Here is a 15,538-nt window from a genome sequence, read left to right as displayed (position 1 = left end):
GATTTTCATGCGATGTTGTAGGGAGCAGTGGGTAGACATGATGGATGATCAGAAAATCTGTGTCCCCATCTTCCTGTTTGAGGTACATATGTACATAGAATTGGTTGATAGCATTTGAGATACGTACGATGCAGAAGATCGCTTGATGACGCATATCAAAGTCAATTTTGCCGCCTTAATATAAAATATATATATAAAATATACCCTATTCAATTTTTTTTCAGATTTTCCAAAATTTTGATAAAAAACTGTAGCCCATGAACTGCAATGTCCATTTGGTCCAAAATTATCAAAACAATTTGGAAAAATTCACAAAAATTGGTAAAATGTTGCACTAAAATTTTGGTGGGAAAAATTACAGCACTCAAAGGGTTAAATACTCAAATATTGAAATTTCCTGTCTGCTTAGATTTCTAAAATATTCCTGTCAACATGGATTTGAAAAGTGTGAAAAATGAGTGCGTTATTGACGAAACAATAAATGTGTGCATTGATAGTATTTATCAAAAGGGTGCAGAAAATTGACTTAACTTATGTTGCAGGTTTTCATTTAAAAAACTGCAAGAAATGATCTTGTCTTTCTAATTTTAAACGTTACGCGGCGACCACATGTTTTGAATATATTTTCTAAATTTCAACTCGTCACGATTATTATGAAAGTTTAAAGAAAATACAGTGTTATAATGAAATTTTCTTGAATTTCTACATTCAAGTCATTGGAACTGGCCAACCTTGTCCTGTCCCGGCCACGGGCAGCCCTCTGCACTTTAACCTTTAACCTGTCCTTTATTCATACGTTTAGTCTGATGACTGATTGGCCAATGAGGCTATGACTCATTGTGCGATGTAACAAACGAAGATTTACAAATCTATTTTTCTCAAGATAACAACAGATGCAATTTACAAGTTCGGGCACAAAATAGAAAATTCAAAGTAATATTTACACTTGACTATGAGTCTTAACTCATACCGCTCTGCAAAATCCGGATTTGTGGTGTCACAGAACCACCGTACTTCAGCACATCTTGCTCACATATTGTCTAATATCACAGAGATAGAAGGCTAATGCTCAAAATCTATAAAAACGTCATAGAAGTGCTTCAAAAGTGCGCCCCCTCTCTATATTCAAAAGCAACGTATGATGCACAAATCATGAAAAAGTTGTAAAAATTGTGAAACTGTATTCGAGTCCGTAGGCTGAACTGTGCCCTCGAATTTGAAAACAAATACAAGGCAGAAATTGCCCGAATGCCAACATACGCCGATTACAGCTCTTTTCCCCTCATTTTTCAAAGTGAGGTATTGCAGCTGCTTTAAATATTCAAGTGATTCTTTCCGACTATTCACTGTTCCATCCTATATAGCAATATGCCGGTGTGTAAGTAACAAAATAGGGGGGGGGGGGGAGGAGTGGGGGTAAAATGAATTACACCAGCAACAAACATCTACTTTCACAGTGCTGAATACCGGAGAGAGAATCGATAATTATAAACGATGAAGAATATTTGAAGACTTAGTTTACCCGTCTGGTACAGATACATGTTTTTAAATCTCTGAATCTCAAAAAATGCCTTTTATTTTTACCACCCCTGTCTCTTACAAAGAACATTTTGTGAAATTTTCCTTCCCTTCCATCGCTCAGTTCTGGACTTTGTTGTCACTGCTTATCGAGACTACAACGCACTGGATTCGTGTGGCAAATAGGTTCCCTTCCAGTCATCTCCTTTGAACGAGTGAAGAAGACGAAGCGTAGAACTTTTAACATACCAAACCAAAACGATATGAAGTGTTTCCAGTGCATCCCACATTTCACGACCATCGATTTATGCGTGAAGTATGTTAAGAACTCACTTGCAGAGCGATGGGATAACTAGAATTCAGCCAATGGAGCTTTGACACCGTTTTCAGGGTAATAATAGTAATCGTTTAATTCAATCTTCCTGATTTCACCGTAGCCCGGATATTGATTTTTGTTCCGTTTCCTGGTGAGAAAATAAAAACAGCTGTTTAATACAACAAAACACATAAAAATTGTTCGTGGTCTAGTTTCATTTTAAAGGTGATTTTAAGGTAGTATGCGCCTCGAAAATGAAAGACTTGATCTTCTTGCTCAAATTTTCCTCAATTAAATTTTCAACCATTCTCTCAACAAATCAAAAATAATAAACAGGAGTTAACGTGCAAAGTTTGGTTCTGGAGAAACAAATTACCAACCATTTACTGATATTTGAAATTCAAAATGGCCGCCATCCCTGCTTTAACTCTATGGGGAAAAAGAAAGTTTCAAGTTTCGAAAAACTAAGAGGGTGAAACTTTTTCTCACTCCATGAAGCCGCATAAGTGGCACTAAGATCAGAAAAAAATTGTGAAAATTTGAAAGTTTGAATATCTGTCCCCGAGGCGCGTTCTACCTCAAGGAAACAAGCTTTGCAAATTGCAAATGATTCTTCATCAGTTTGTGACTCTGACAAGAACGTTTTGCATGTTGCTTGTCATTCATTGTTGGCCTCGTGTCTATGTCTTGTCTTCTTTTCTGAGCAAGCGCATTTACACATCCTGCGAAAGTAAACACAACCGCGCATTTTTTTTTCGTTATTCGATGACAACCAGTCGTACTGGACTTCCTACAACCTCCGAAGCTCTCAACACCCTATTGAAACAAAGCTGATATTTCTTGGGACGAATCTAGATTGTCCTGAAGAAAGGGTGAAGTTGAATGTCACTACCATAGTGTGCGAAACTTTCGAATAAAACCAAATCAAAGAGCGGTTATTGTGCACAAGCGCATACATCAATGGGGCAACATATTTAAAGTTGGGACAGCATTCTTCGATTGAACTCAATTGTGTTAATGGTAAAGCCTTTTTCAGAAAAAAATAATAGAAAACCAGAAATACATACATTTTTACATATATTTTTATCAAATTGTAACAAAAACACCTTTATTTCTTTCACTGAAACTAGACAATGGAAGCCTACTTACTTTCCGAATCGTTCGCCTTCCGCCATTGTTTCCGGCAGTTTCATTCCCCTCGTTTCCGGTAGCGGCAGGACCAGGATACCCGCTATGATCGCTAGTATACCGAATATGATGATGGGCAGTGGCCTCCACAGTGTCTTCAGTAGTAAGATTTGAGGAGAAAGTATGGCGCCAAAGTTAGAGCACGTGGCACAAATGCCAATTCCAAAAGACCTGCAGAAAACCAATGTTAAGACAAAGAGTATATTGGTTTTGAAGACGGGAGGGAATTGCAGACCAACTGGGAATTGTTTTGATATCTCAGGGAGATGTTTCATTCTTACCTCACTGGAGTCGGGAAAAGCTCCGCCGAATAGACATATACTATGCCGAATGATGCCGAAATACCAAATTTTCCGATCATGGCCAATGTAACACGCAACCATGAAAGGTTCCCGCCTGAAAAGAAAAAGAAAGACTTTAGACTTGGCATATTGAAATCAACTACTGACCGACTAGACTAGTTCACTTGAATCTTTTCCCTTTGTTACTTATCTTTTGACAAATTCCTGGACGTACGTTATATTCTCGTCTCGAAAATGAAAGCCTTAAACTTTTGCTCAGTCTTGTCTCTAGCAAATATTCATAGTCAATCATTCTATTTCAAACTCAAGACTAAAAATCAGAGGTCAACTTGAAATTGTGTTACTAGAAAAAAAAATTACTCAATATTTTCCGATATTTGAAATTCAAAATGGCCGCCACCCCTGCGTTAACTCCTGGGAGGGCAAATAAAATTCCAGATTTTCACAAAACTAAGCCGGCGGAAACTTTATTTACTCCATTAGCTTCAAAATGAGCCCCCACAAGTGATAGGCCAAAATAATATTGTAAACGTTTGAGAGGCCAAATGTCTGTCCCCAAGTCACATTCCTTCCCCGAGAAGTTGTAGCAAAAATGGTGACTTTGGTATTTTACAACATAAAATACACTTTTAATAGTTTGCTAGTATCCGTTTCAACTCAAATTTCATGTCTGACAATACATAGCTGAAAGAAATTTAGCCTGATCTGTAATGTCAGTGATATATTCCTGGATACTCACAGACTGGAACAAGAACTGTCGCAATGCAGCCACACCCACTCAATATCATGGAGCCGAACAAACACCAGCGGCGTCCGAGACGTGGAGAGTCCATGAGGAAGATAGGGAGACCGTATCCGGGGATTTCTACGGCGGCAGAGATGAATGCATTGAGGTAGTCGCTACCACCGAGAGATGACGTACTCAGACTTAAACCGAAATAAACCATGCTGTTGGCTAAACTAAATGAAGAAAGTAGAATGAACGGTGAAATGATAACTATTGCCATGGGGATAATTGTAAGATACTCAATTAAATACATAATATAATATTATCAACCTGTCAAAGCGTCAACCCTCCCCTCTGTCTGTTAGTCAGTCCGTCTGTCCGTCCGTCCGTCCGTTTGTTTCTGTCTGTCTGTGTCTGCCTGTCTGTGTCTACCTGTCTATGTCTGTGTCTGTGTCGCTGTCTGACATATATATATATATATATATATATGTATATATATATATATATATATATATATATATACACATATATATATATTATATAGGCCTATATATATAATATATTATATATATATATTTATCATATACCCATGCCCCATATTGCTACATCCTAGTGACATTCACCGTAAAATATCAGCCGTGATATTTCACGGTAAACGTCGAGATATGCACGATGAACGTCATCAGTTTTAGAGTTTTCCCGAACTACATTAGCAGTTTGTTGGTAAACAACGTAAACAACAAAATGGCTGCCGCTCCCCGCCTGCGAAGCGATGTCGCCGACGTAAAAACTTGAAGGGCTTCGAGGAACACGGGTATTTCTGGTTGCAAAATACGGAAATATCACGTTGAGTCTTGAAATGTTTTCCCATGGTATTTTTTTGGTCAAGTTCTTGCAAACATTCTGCCGTTCGCACGGCGCCGGCACTGTGCACAGTCTCCACCAAACAGGTAGTGAGCGCGTGGCGTGACAGCGATGTCGCGCGCGCGACGACTGTTGACAAGGCAACTCTAAAGGTAAACTAAAAAATGGCGTTCCGTCTCCGCGCGAGCTCCGTGCCGTACGACGATCGAAATCAGGATAGATTAAAGCCTAGCAGTTTTTGATCGGTTACAGTTGTACTAGCATATTGCACCTTAAAATGTTTCTTCTGTATGACGATTTTTGTATCCCGGTGTCTTTCTTCTTGGGTTTCATTGAGATATGGACGACTTGCAGCGATGTCGCACGTGATGTTGACATCTTCGTCGTATACTTTATGAATGAAGCCTGTTCACATAAACATTCTGATATTTATGCGCAAGGCGTAATAAAGTAAAGCCTCAAAATTAAAGGTTTTTCGTTCTATTAGTAAAAATTCCCTAAAATCATGGGCATGGGTATATGATAAATCGGTTATTACCCAATATCGCCTGTTCCTTGTGTCGTATCAGCATTCGTGTCATTTGTGCTGCGTCAGACACAGGAACAGGCGATATTGGGTAATAACCTCCATATATATATATATAATATATATATATATATATATATATATATATATATATATATATATATATATATATATATATATATATATATATATACCGAGAAGAATCCACCTCAATCTTCAAATTCATTTGAATTTTGATCATCAGATGTTTGAAATATTCGCGAAATTTAACGGTACGAACAGTCATGATTTAAAGTGTTAGATAAAATGGGACTCTTTTCTTTACTTAGAAGATGCGAGAACACGGCACCTAAATACAGACACTCAATCCATTCCTACTCACTTATCCATAAGTAGATACGCATGTGTATGCAATCCTTCCGCTTCATCCATCCATCCATACATTCCTACAAACACGCACGTACATGTAATGCATTTATCTGTCTGTTTGTTTGTTTGTACAAATATTAGTTCAAGCAGCTAAATGCTATGATCACAACCGTTCATCACACTGGGTTCGACGCCCTTGTCATATAGCCATTGTTAAGCGATCACATGATGATCTCTGGATGACGGAAAAACACCTTGTGTGTACTTTAGCATAATAACACTCACTTACTAGTTAAATGCAAGAATTAACGTCTTCTTTCTCATGTTTGGCAATTTCACCAAATCTAACATCCTAGTCTTTGTTTCCTCGTCCGTCATCGAGTCCTGAGAAAGGTGTCAATATGGACATGAACGGGGTATAATTGTCACAACAATCTGTATCGTTCTTCATGACTTATTATTTCTCTTCATTACTGGGTTGAAGTAAGGACTCGCGAACAAGGTATTCACGAATCAACGTGATGGAATCTGACAATTTCCTGCCCTGGCAATCGCAAAACCCCTTCCTCGTGAAATATGATTCAGTAATTGATATGCCTTGATAACATATATTGTATGCAGTTTGTTGATGTGTCCATATAATGGTTTTGATAATTAATGACCTACACAAAAGAAATCTTTAATTTTAAGACAAGCCTACCTGTTCGACGTCTTTCAGTCCAGGTTTCCAGGATTCTTCGAAGAGGTCGCTCGGTATCTCCACTTTGTTCACCTTAGCGGATCTTCTAATTATCTTCTCCGCTTCTTCGACTTTGCCCATGGACAGCAGCCATCTTGGCGATTCTGGAATGAACCTTGAAAGATTTGAAAAAAATGGAAACGGAAATTTAAATTTTTAAAGCATGAGAACGTAATTACAATGTGCTCGAATTCCTCCCTTTGTCTGTAAAACACATATATGAATGCTCAGTCCACGCTTTCCATTCATTCGAAAAGGTAACATCAAAACCCGTACATACATAACTACCTACCTAGCTACCTAGCTACCTAGCTAGCTACCTAGCTACCTAGCTAGCTACCTAGCTACCTAGCTACCTAGCTACCTAGCTACCTACCTAGCTACCTACCAAATTACCTACCTACCTACCTACCTACCTACTACCTATACCTACCTACCTACCTACCTACCTACCTACCTACCTACCAAATTACCTACCTACCTACCTACCTACCTACCTACCTACCTACCTACCTACCTAGCTACCTACCAAATTAGCTAGCTAGCTACCTATCAAATTACCTACCCACCTACCTACCTACCTACCTACCTACCTACCTACCTAGCTACATACATACATACCTACCTACCTACCTACATACATACATACTGACATTTTATTTGTGATTGTTCACGCAATAGATTCCAATTATTAATATCATATCATATCGCATCGTATCATATCATATCATATCATATCATATCATATCATATCATATCATATCATATCATATCATATCATATCATATCATATCATATCATTCTTTGACATAATATTTTATTCACGGTTAACATATAATTTAAAATATTGCGTATTTTGGACCATACCATACTATCATACATCAAACATTTGAGAAAACAATTTTTTTTTAATTTTACATCAACACATCCCATCTTTAAATGTTTTTTTTTTTTCAGACCAGAATAATTTATAAGCAAAGTACGGACTGTGGTTGTAGCCACAAGGACGTGAAACTTATGATACATTATGGGTAAGACCCTTAACCCAGGTAGTCGATCAACAAGTGTGTGTTTTACTCACAACCAATAGGCCAGGAAGATCGTGTGTGGTATGGTAATGGCCAGTTGAAGTTTCCACCATACCCGGATGTTGTACGCCATCAGGGCAAGTAGCATATAACCCACGCTGTAAAACATCGCCACCACCATTCCGGCTGTTGTGCGTTTAGATGGACCAACGTGCTCAGTAGCTACGGTACAGAAGTGTATGCGGAAATTTAAAAAAAACTTATTCGCATTATTAACTTTGGATCGTAATGGACCTGAAATATACAGACATGATTACGTCATCATTCGTCTTGCGCAAAGTCTACATCAGATCGTAAAGCGTAATATATATTTTGGTTGTTTTGTGTGGCTTTGATGAAAGTCTTGGTTTTAATGTTATGAATAATTTTTGCTCGAGACTGTCCAATAAAACGAAGTGAACAGTTTATAACCATTCTTATGATGTGGTTTAAAAACTACTTCACTTCACAATATTATACAACCTAAATCAAAACACTTACATGGGATATGTACTTGACAATTATTGTGTTGGTATATGATAGCAAATCGCTTATTATCCAACAACATTTAATACTCAGTTATCTAAGTAAATGTATTGATTCATGCAAGTATATTTATAAGCGTTGCTTGAGTATGCAAATCGACTGAAAAGAAGTTATTTTCAATCGAGAATAGCTATTGGTCCGAAATAATGCAATGTTTTTCACAAGTGTCTATATTTGTGTCATTTTTACTATGCCCAAGGCCAAATTATGCGATGAATCTAACACTGCTCGATTGACGCCAATGCTTACTCGGGGTAGATTTAGGGGCTGCAATAAAATATAGGCTATAGTTTAAAAAACATATGTTATCTGCAACTTATTTTGCCATTTTATCCATCTCTGCGTCTACATCATTATTCAGAAAAGCCATACACTTCGCAGCAGTGGAAACATGGATACTGTCACGCCTTAAATGTGGATTAAGCTTCAATCTATGGAATTACTTCCCCGGATGTCAAGGTTAGATACTTGCCTAGAACGAAACCGCTGAGGTAGACGGCGTAAACGGCAATGAAAAGTAGCAAATGGAAGGCGGCATAAAACGTGAAATCCGGTGAAAAGACTGTGGTGATGCCGAAAGCTTGTAGAAGCACCACAGACAACATGAGCCCGCGCAAACGACCGTACCTGGAAAAAACAGATATAGTTCAGAGAGAGAGAGAGAGAGAGAGAGAGAGAGAGAGAGAGACATGTGCATTGGAATTTGATGTAGACGTTACCAAAGTCATGCATGAGGAAGACATCTTTTACCGCACAATAAAGGTCGTAGGAGTCACTGCTGAAGTAGTGACAATAAAATGAAACTATCAAACAACAGCTGTCTTTTTACTTCGATACAATTAGTTTTTTGGCATAAATCTTCACAGTTATGAGGGTACACACAGAGGGACCGAGAGCGGTGTCAAGAAAGAGACGTTCACAATATATACAAAACATATGGTCTAACAATGGAATACACAGTGTTGCGGTTACAGCAAATAATGAGGAAAACACAAAAACAGTCAGTCGTAAACATTCAGATTGAGGAATTGATAATTAAAGCTTCAATTGAAGAATCTATAGTTTAAATTTAAATTACCTGTCGAGGAACATTCCAAAAACGAAGGAGCCGATGAGAGATCCGGCAAAGGAAATGGACGACAGCAAGGCGTTGTAGTGGTAGCGGTCACAAACTAGATTGAACTGATAACAAAGAAGATAAAATGTATGAAACAAAAAATTATGACTGTTGGCTACTCCATTCGTTGTGTGATTCGAGCGGTTTATCGATAAGTTAGTTCACACCTCGAAATTGAAAGACTTGAACTTTTGCTGAAACTTTCTGTACGGGGAATGTAACCCATCCCTTTCGAAATTAAGATAAAATAACTCCAAGGGATCTGCTGATTATTTGGTGCAAGAGAAAGCTTTTATTTCCCAGCACGTGAAATTCACGATGGCCGCCTTCCAACTGTCAAGCGAAAAAATAAAATTTTCGAACCAACAAAATTAGCGAGTGAAGAGTTTATATACCACGAGCTTCAAAGTAAGACCCATGGAAGGTAGATCGAAAACGCATTGTAAATGTTTGAGAGTCTAAACGTCTGTCTCCCAAGCGCATTAATCCACTTTTTATGCCGAGTAGTGCTTTAACTACTATCTTTCCCCTCCGCAATTTCTTCATTTACACACCTTCAAATCTCTGTTGAAATTCGTCGATTTACATTCACGTAGAACGTACTATTTTGTTTTGATACACGCATAGGGATATTATAGTTTCTGCGTTTTGGAACTGTTATCCAACGGGGTAACAACATAGTTGAGAGACAGCAGCGATAAGAGATACCTCTCCATTTGTAAGGGACGAAAACACAATTGACTAGCCATGTTCGATATACTTTCAGCATATATTTCCCTCTCCGGCTTTTGAGTCGCCCTGACTGTACAGCATAGTGTCCCTCGGCTTGTGGTCTTGAGTGAAATGCCAAAGGGAAACGAACGCACTGGCTAACCTCATAGACGGTCGAAATTACGCATACTGATCATTAACGTCCATTCACCATTCTGCTCACGTTTACATGTGTGAAAATACGTCGAAAAGTTCAGAGGTTAATGTCTTCAATGGTATATAAGCCATTTGCTACAGCCCCGCAAATCGTTGTCCGTGTTTTTTTTAAAAGAAGGGTGTAAATTAAATCTTAAATATACACTCTTATGCACTAAGCGCACCGTTACAAGCTTTCAGTGTAGGCAATTTTTGGCTGCCGCAATAGCCGAATTAGTTCAAAGATTGGTCGAAAGAAAATTGGGCCCTTTAAGGCTTGTTATTTGATTCTTGCGCTGCGACATCGGGTAATAGCCAGACGTGACTGCACTTGTCTTTTTTTGTAAACGTAAGTGTAGATCATGGTTTATCAATTGCTAGTCTGGGGCATTTGGAGTTGTTCACCCAAGCAATGCAGTAATTTAGCGAAGGTCATTAAAATCAACGACAGGCAAATATGGAATTATTTCTACTTAAGAAGTAAACATGAATTATAATCCCTACCTGCTGAGATATCGTGAGCTTATATTGGGATTTATCGTATTCCCATCCTTGATCGCACTTAATCAAATCTTTTTTGGTAGCCCACTCTTCTTTTGCGGACGAGGCTGAATAGTGTATGACATCATCGGCAGTGACATTGTACCGGTAGCACTGACTGTGTTTCCAGGCCACTCCGCAGGGATCGTGACTCATTTCTAAAGGAGTGGTGAGGTTTTTCACGAAGCCCTGGCAGTCCTCACTGAAGTTGGCACTACAGATCTGTTGGCTGATGCGATGAACATCCGGGACCTTGCACCAGGAGTCGGTCTCCGCCAGCGTGAAGACGACAGAGAACGCGATCATTCCGGAAGGTATCGCCGTCAGTGCCAGGAAGCAGAAACACATGGCCTGGTACGGCCCGAACTCGCCGAGCACATATTTCAACACGTTGTCGTATTCTAGTGTTGAACCTTTGAGATACAAAAGGAATCATTTAACTTGATATCTTGAATCCGAAGGAAAAGCATTCTCCGAGTTATAAATAGTTGAAAACGAACTCAATTTTGTTAAGTACGCTGTACGCCAGCAGAAAGGGACATGGCCAATTTGACCCAGTAATCTGTACAGCTAAGAAAAGTATCAGTTTGAAATGAAAATATAAGGCCATTTACAGAAAATTCTTTGTTTGCCGTCCTCGGAATTTTGAAAATCCTACCAGCAAGCCAGGTCAAAACAAACACTGACAAAGAACACAAGTATATTAACATAAGCTCACTTTTTATTTGGTTTCTTTTGGAAAAACAATATTTCTATTTGTAATTGAGTTAGCATTTTGTCTGTTTTCTTAATTTTCTCTGAAAACTTACCAGCAAGCGGACGGCAAGCAAAGAATTTTATTTAAGGCACAAAACATAAAATTTTCGACATGCTTGGAAGTTTACATTATGAATATAACCGACTCAGGTTTTCTTAAAGGCCCCATTTTAATATCAAATTTATATGACAGGACATTATTTAGTTGACAACAAGTTCAATTCAATAAAAACTTTTACAAAATGTTAACAAGTACTTCTCACATCTACTAATGTAATACCCGGGGAATGAGAAGAACACCTTTAAACGGGGATTAAATTGTTTGTGGCCTACTTGGTATCTCGTAAAAATCCCTACCACCTTTCGAGCACATAATAAATTGACTATAACGCCCGAGCGTGCCCATTTTGTACCTGTCAAGCTCGATCAACTCTCTCCTTCATCATAATTGTTGAGTTCACCTCAAATACATACCCTGTCACCTTTCATGTTTTGACCCCCGCGATGATTTCATGAGTCGCAATTGCACGGATGCAACGGACTAACGGCGATTGTGTATTCATTGTTTGCTTTACATATGAAAGGATGGACATGTCATGTCAAAGGCTCCCCCGGCCAAAGCAGTTCTCCCATTGAGACGCTCACTTTACGCAATTGAGAAGTTCTGTAGTAAAAGCCATGTCCGCTGACCCTTTTCTGCCGTCATGTTATTCACATTGGAGAGATATTATACCGTAAGGTACGTGGATAGATTTGCAGTCAACATGGCGACTAATATTACTCAATGATCTCTTCTTTGTTATTCACACAACTCTCACACCCCGCCTCTGCAACCATCATTTGGAACGACCTACACTCTGTACTCTGACCGTTCAATGCCTTGATGTCGATTAATGAGATTAATGGCTCTTTGCTGTGCTTTGCAAGCGATGTCTTCTCCTTGGGTGAACTTTGACCTAAACACTCGCAGCCCTGACAAGCTTTCACTGAGTACACGGGAACATTGCAATTTTGACGGCATAATGGAAGTGGTACATCGGTTAAAAAGAGTCGTGAACTTTACCCTGCACTAGAGAATTCTCTCTATACCCGGTCAGTTCAGCTGTTCAAGCCGTTTTCTCTTTGCACGAATGAATCTGTACTCAAAATTGATATAATGTTTGACCTGATTACATTTGGACAATGTCTGTACGCCTGTAACCCCAGCTAATGGAATGTATTGTTTTGATAACGAGAGACCCAGTCAGTTTTCAAATCACGTCCACGGATCCTTTGTAGGCTTCCGATCGAAAAAAAGACAAAATAGTTAGGTATCTCAAAGGTGGTAGGGTTTAAAGTTTAGATTCTACTTCAAAGGAAACTTTGAGGCATCATGTCTTGAAAATTTTCATCAGCGTTTCGCTTGTTTGAAGTCGATTCACACAAAGTAGCACGCAAAATATTAAGAAAATGCATTCTTCAGACATATAAATTACCTTTTCAGGTCAGGTATAGGCTGAAAATAGTGGCCGTACTGGTAAGCAATCGAGTTGTTATTCTGAATTTGAGTCTTGTGACATCGGATTAAGCTTTTAACGTGGGGGATTAGGTTTGCACCCGTTTTTTTGGTTGATAATCTGCCCATATTCCTTGGGTGAGCATAGCAGTGCGATTGGTTTCTATAACTTAGAACGCATGGTAGTGAACTTGTTGGAGAAATTGCAATGGAAATATATAATCTTTTTCACAGTTTTCCTCCATGAGTCATTTCATGACTGCTACATGGCCTCTTGAGGGAAGGTGTACTCCGAGTATGGTAAGAATTTTGATATGCACATTTACAACTCCCCCTCCCCCCCAAAAACACCGTAGAATCAAAGGAATGTTGCGTGGCTGGTCATCTCAATCGACCGATGTCACTACGAGTGGGTTACAGTAGATTCTGGGAGGGGCGGTAAGAAAATTAATGTGAATTTTTTGCGTGCAAAAATTTTTGCATTTTCAGATTTGCATGGTATAACATTTACTACAGTTTATTTTCGGTAAAGATTAGAGAGTGGAGTAGGTTGGCTTCTCTGTCTATGGGTAAACCATTCAGCTGTCGTGAATATGTTTTGTCGAAAATGACTCGACTCCGCTTTTTGTGACTTTTGTAAATGTAGATCTTTGTCTGACCATCCATCCTTCTAAATATAATGGTCAACCCATCAGATAGTCAAATGTTCTTCCCCACACACAGTCAACAGTCCAATTTCGGCCCTTTAACTCTTGTTGTTTACCACCATAACCACGTTTGCAGAATTGTTCTCAATAGGGGTCTCACCCGTTATGACATTTGTGCCAAGGTCAAATCAACTGCGTCGATTTTAAAACGTTAAACTGATATCTCTAGGTGTTTCCAAGCTTATGTGACGCACGGTAAAAACGGACCTTGGCTTGGGTAGGGTACGAACAACAGTAACAAAGATCAGGCGTTGTTTATATTGCAACAGAGGACGAGACATACATGCAAATTTAACAAGAAGGAAGGGTAACGTCACCATTTCTGAAATCGCTGGGCGCGATGCGGAATCGCAAACCTCACTGCAACCTCTGTTAAGCTAAGAGTATTGCTCAAAGTTTGGTAGCTCCAAGGAAATCACAAGATCAGCTGAAAACTCTTTAAAAATCTTACCTTTCTTCGTCTGGGCCATTGCAAGGACCACACCGACGGAACGCAGAACGGTAAGTGGCTGAGTTACAAAGTTCAACCGGGGTCACGGCGTTGGTATTATGATTCAAATTACAAATATTCGTTCTGGCTGAGAACAAACGCAAGGCTTTACCCTGAATCAGGTCAGACGAACTATTTAGGTAAAGTGGCCTTTTCAGGGGGAATATTTGTTCCATTTGAAATGGCCCTCTGTGAGTTCAATATACAGCGAGGTTAGAAAGTAAAATAAAGCGGTCCACTCTCACCAACTCGAATGAAGCACCGTAGGCACAACCCTAATATTGAAAGACCTTCCGGGAATTTCAAACTTTTATTTTGACCACCCTACTAGGAAGGATGCAGATGAGGTAGAGACATGTCAAAAGAATACACTCTAAACTTTGCTTTCTGTTGTTGTTGTTGTTGTTGTTGTTGTTGTTGTTGTTGTTGTTGTTGTTTGATGATGATGATGTTTCTTGCAGGGTTACACATTGTGTCAGCCATCACCGTCTTGCTCATTGCCCTCGCTACACCTGTTTATATAGGGGGGGAGAGTTTACGAGGGGTGGGGGGTTGTTGAAGAGGAACTCGCAGCTAGGTTCAAGCTATTTATTCAAGCCATGATCCAAACATCTAACATATCGCTGTAGCGCCGGAGTGGAGTATCGATGAAAGACGGTGTATGATGACAATGAACACTCAATTTTAAAAACCTAGTTACAGTAACACGCGTCTGAAAGATGTAACTGAGAAAATGAAAGATGAAATCTTTTGCACAAAAGTTTCCTCAATGAATCGTTAAACTGAACTATCCTCTTTCCAAATCAAGAATAAGAATTAAAGGCCACTGTGCAAATGTTGGTGCTGCAGAAAAAAGGTATTACCTAAACTTTACCGATATTTTGAAATTCAAAATGGTGCCTCCATCATGATAAGTTTAAACTCTATGAAGTAAAATTAAAATTTTAGATTTTCACGAAAAAGCAAGGCGGTGAAAAAGTTCATCCACCCCTACATGCTTCGAGATGAGTGCACATACTAGGCAATATAACGACAAATTTAAAGTATTGTAATAATTTAAGAATCTGAATATTTTGTCCGAGGTGTACATGTATTCTACCTCAAGCCGTGGTTTCATTTCAATACCATCATAATTGTATAGTGGCGAATACAAATGCACGTTCAAAATTATGATTGGCTAAGCCCATCTACTATTTGCATAGCATTAGGACATCAATTACAATAGCCCACTTGCAACTAATACTTGTAAACCGAGGTGATTGTGCAGAGACTGATCTGAGAAAGTCTGCTTGATTCTGAGGTCTGAGTGGAAATGCAAAAATAAATCTGCAACTCTTGCTTAGAATTCAAATAACAGTACAAGTA

General features: G+C 38.9%; 1 protein-coding gene across 1 annotated transcript; it reads right to left on the bottom strand.

Annotated features, from left to right (window-relative positions):
• Window positions 1–382: 382 nt before the first annotated feature.
• On the bottom strand, window positions 383–14,223 carry LOC139142064 (organic cation transporter protein-like). The gene is made up of 11 exons (XM_070711853.1): window positions 14,135–14,223; window positions 10,690–11,138; window positions 9,241–9,344; window positions 8,635–8,789; window positions 7,631–7,799; window positions 6,511–6,664; window positions 6,100–6,194; window positions 4,064–4,284; window positions 3,304–3,418; window positions 2,984–3,193; window positions 383–1,982 (listed from the first exon to the last, which is right to left on the bottom strand). Exons 1-11 carry the CDS (start codon window positions 14,151–14,153, stop codon window positions 1,871–1,873), a joined length of 1,803 nt encoding a protein of 600 aa, XP_070567954.1. The 5' UTR covers window positions 14,154–14,223; the 3' UTR covers window positions 383–1,870.
• Window positions 14,224–15,538: the final 1,315 nt, after the last annotated feature.

This window comes from Ptychodera flava, chromosome 10 (genome assembly GCF_041260155.1).
Source record: "Ptychodera flava strain L36383 chromosome 10, AS_Pfla_20210202, whole genome shotgun sequence".
Lineage (NCBI taxonomy): Eukaryota > Metazoa > Hemichordata > Enteropneusta > Ptychoderidae > Ptychodera > Ptychodera flava.
This window is presented reverse-complemented; position numbering and strand designations above follow the sequence as displayed.

Bases quoted from the DNA above. Each gene is read 5' to 3' on its own strand.
- LOC139142064 (XM_070711853.1), bottom strand. The intron at 9,345-10,689 runs GTAGGGATTATA...CTTTGTTATCAG, and splicing joins AGCTCACGATATCTCAGCAG to TTCAATCTAGTTTGTGACCG. The intron at 3,419-4,063 runs GTGAGTATCCAG...TTTTCTTTTCAG, and splicing joins GACAGTTCTTGTTCCAGTCT to GCGGGAACCTTTCATGGTTG.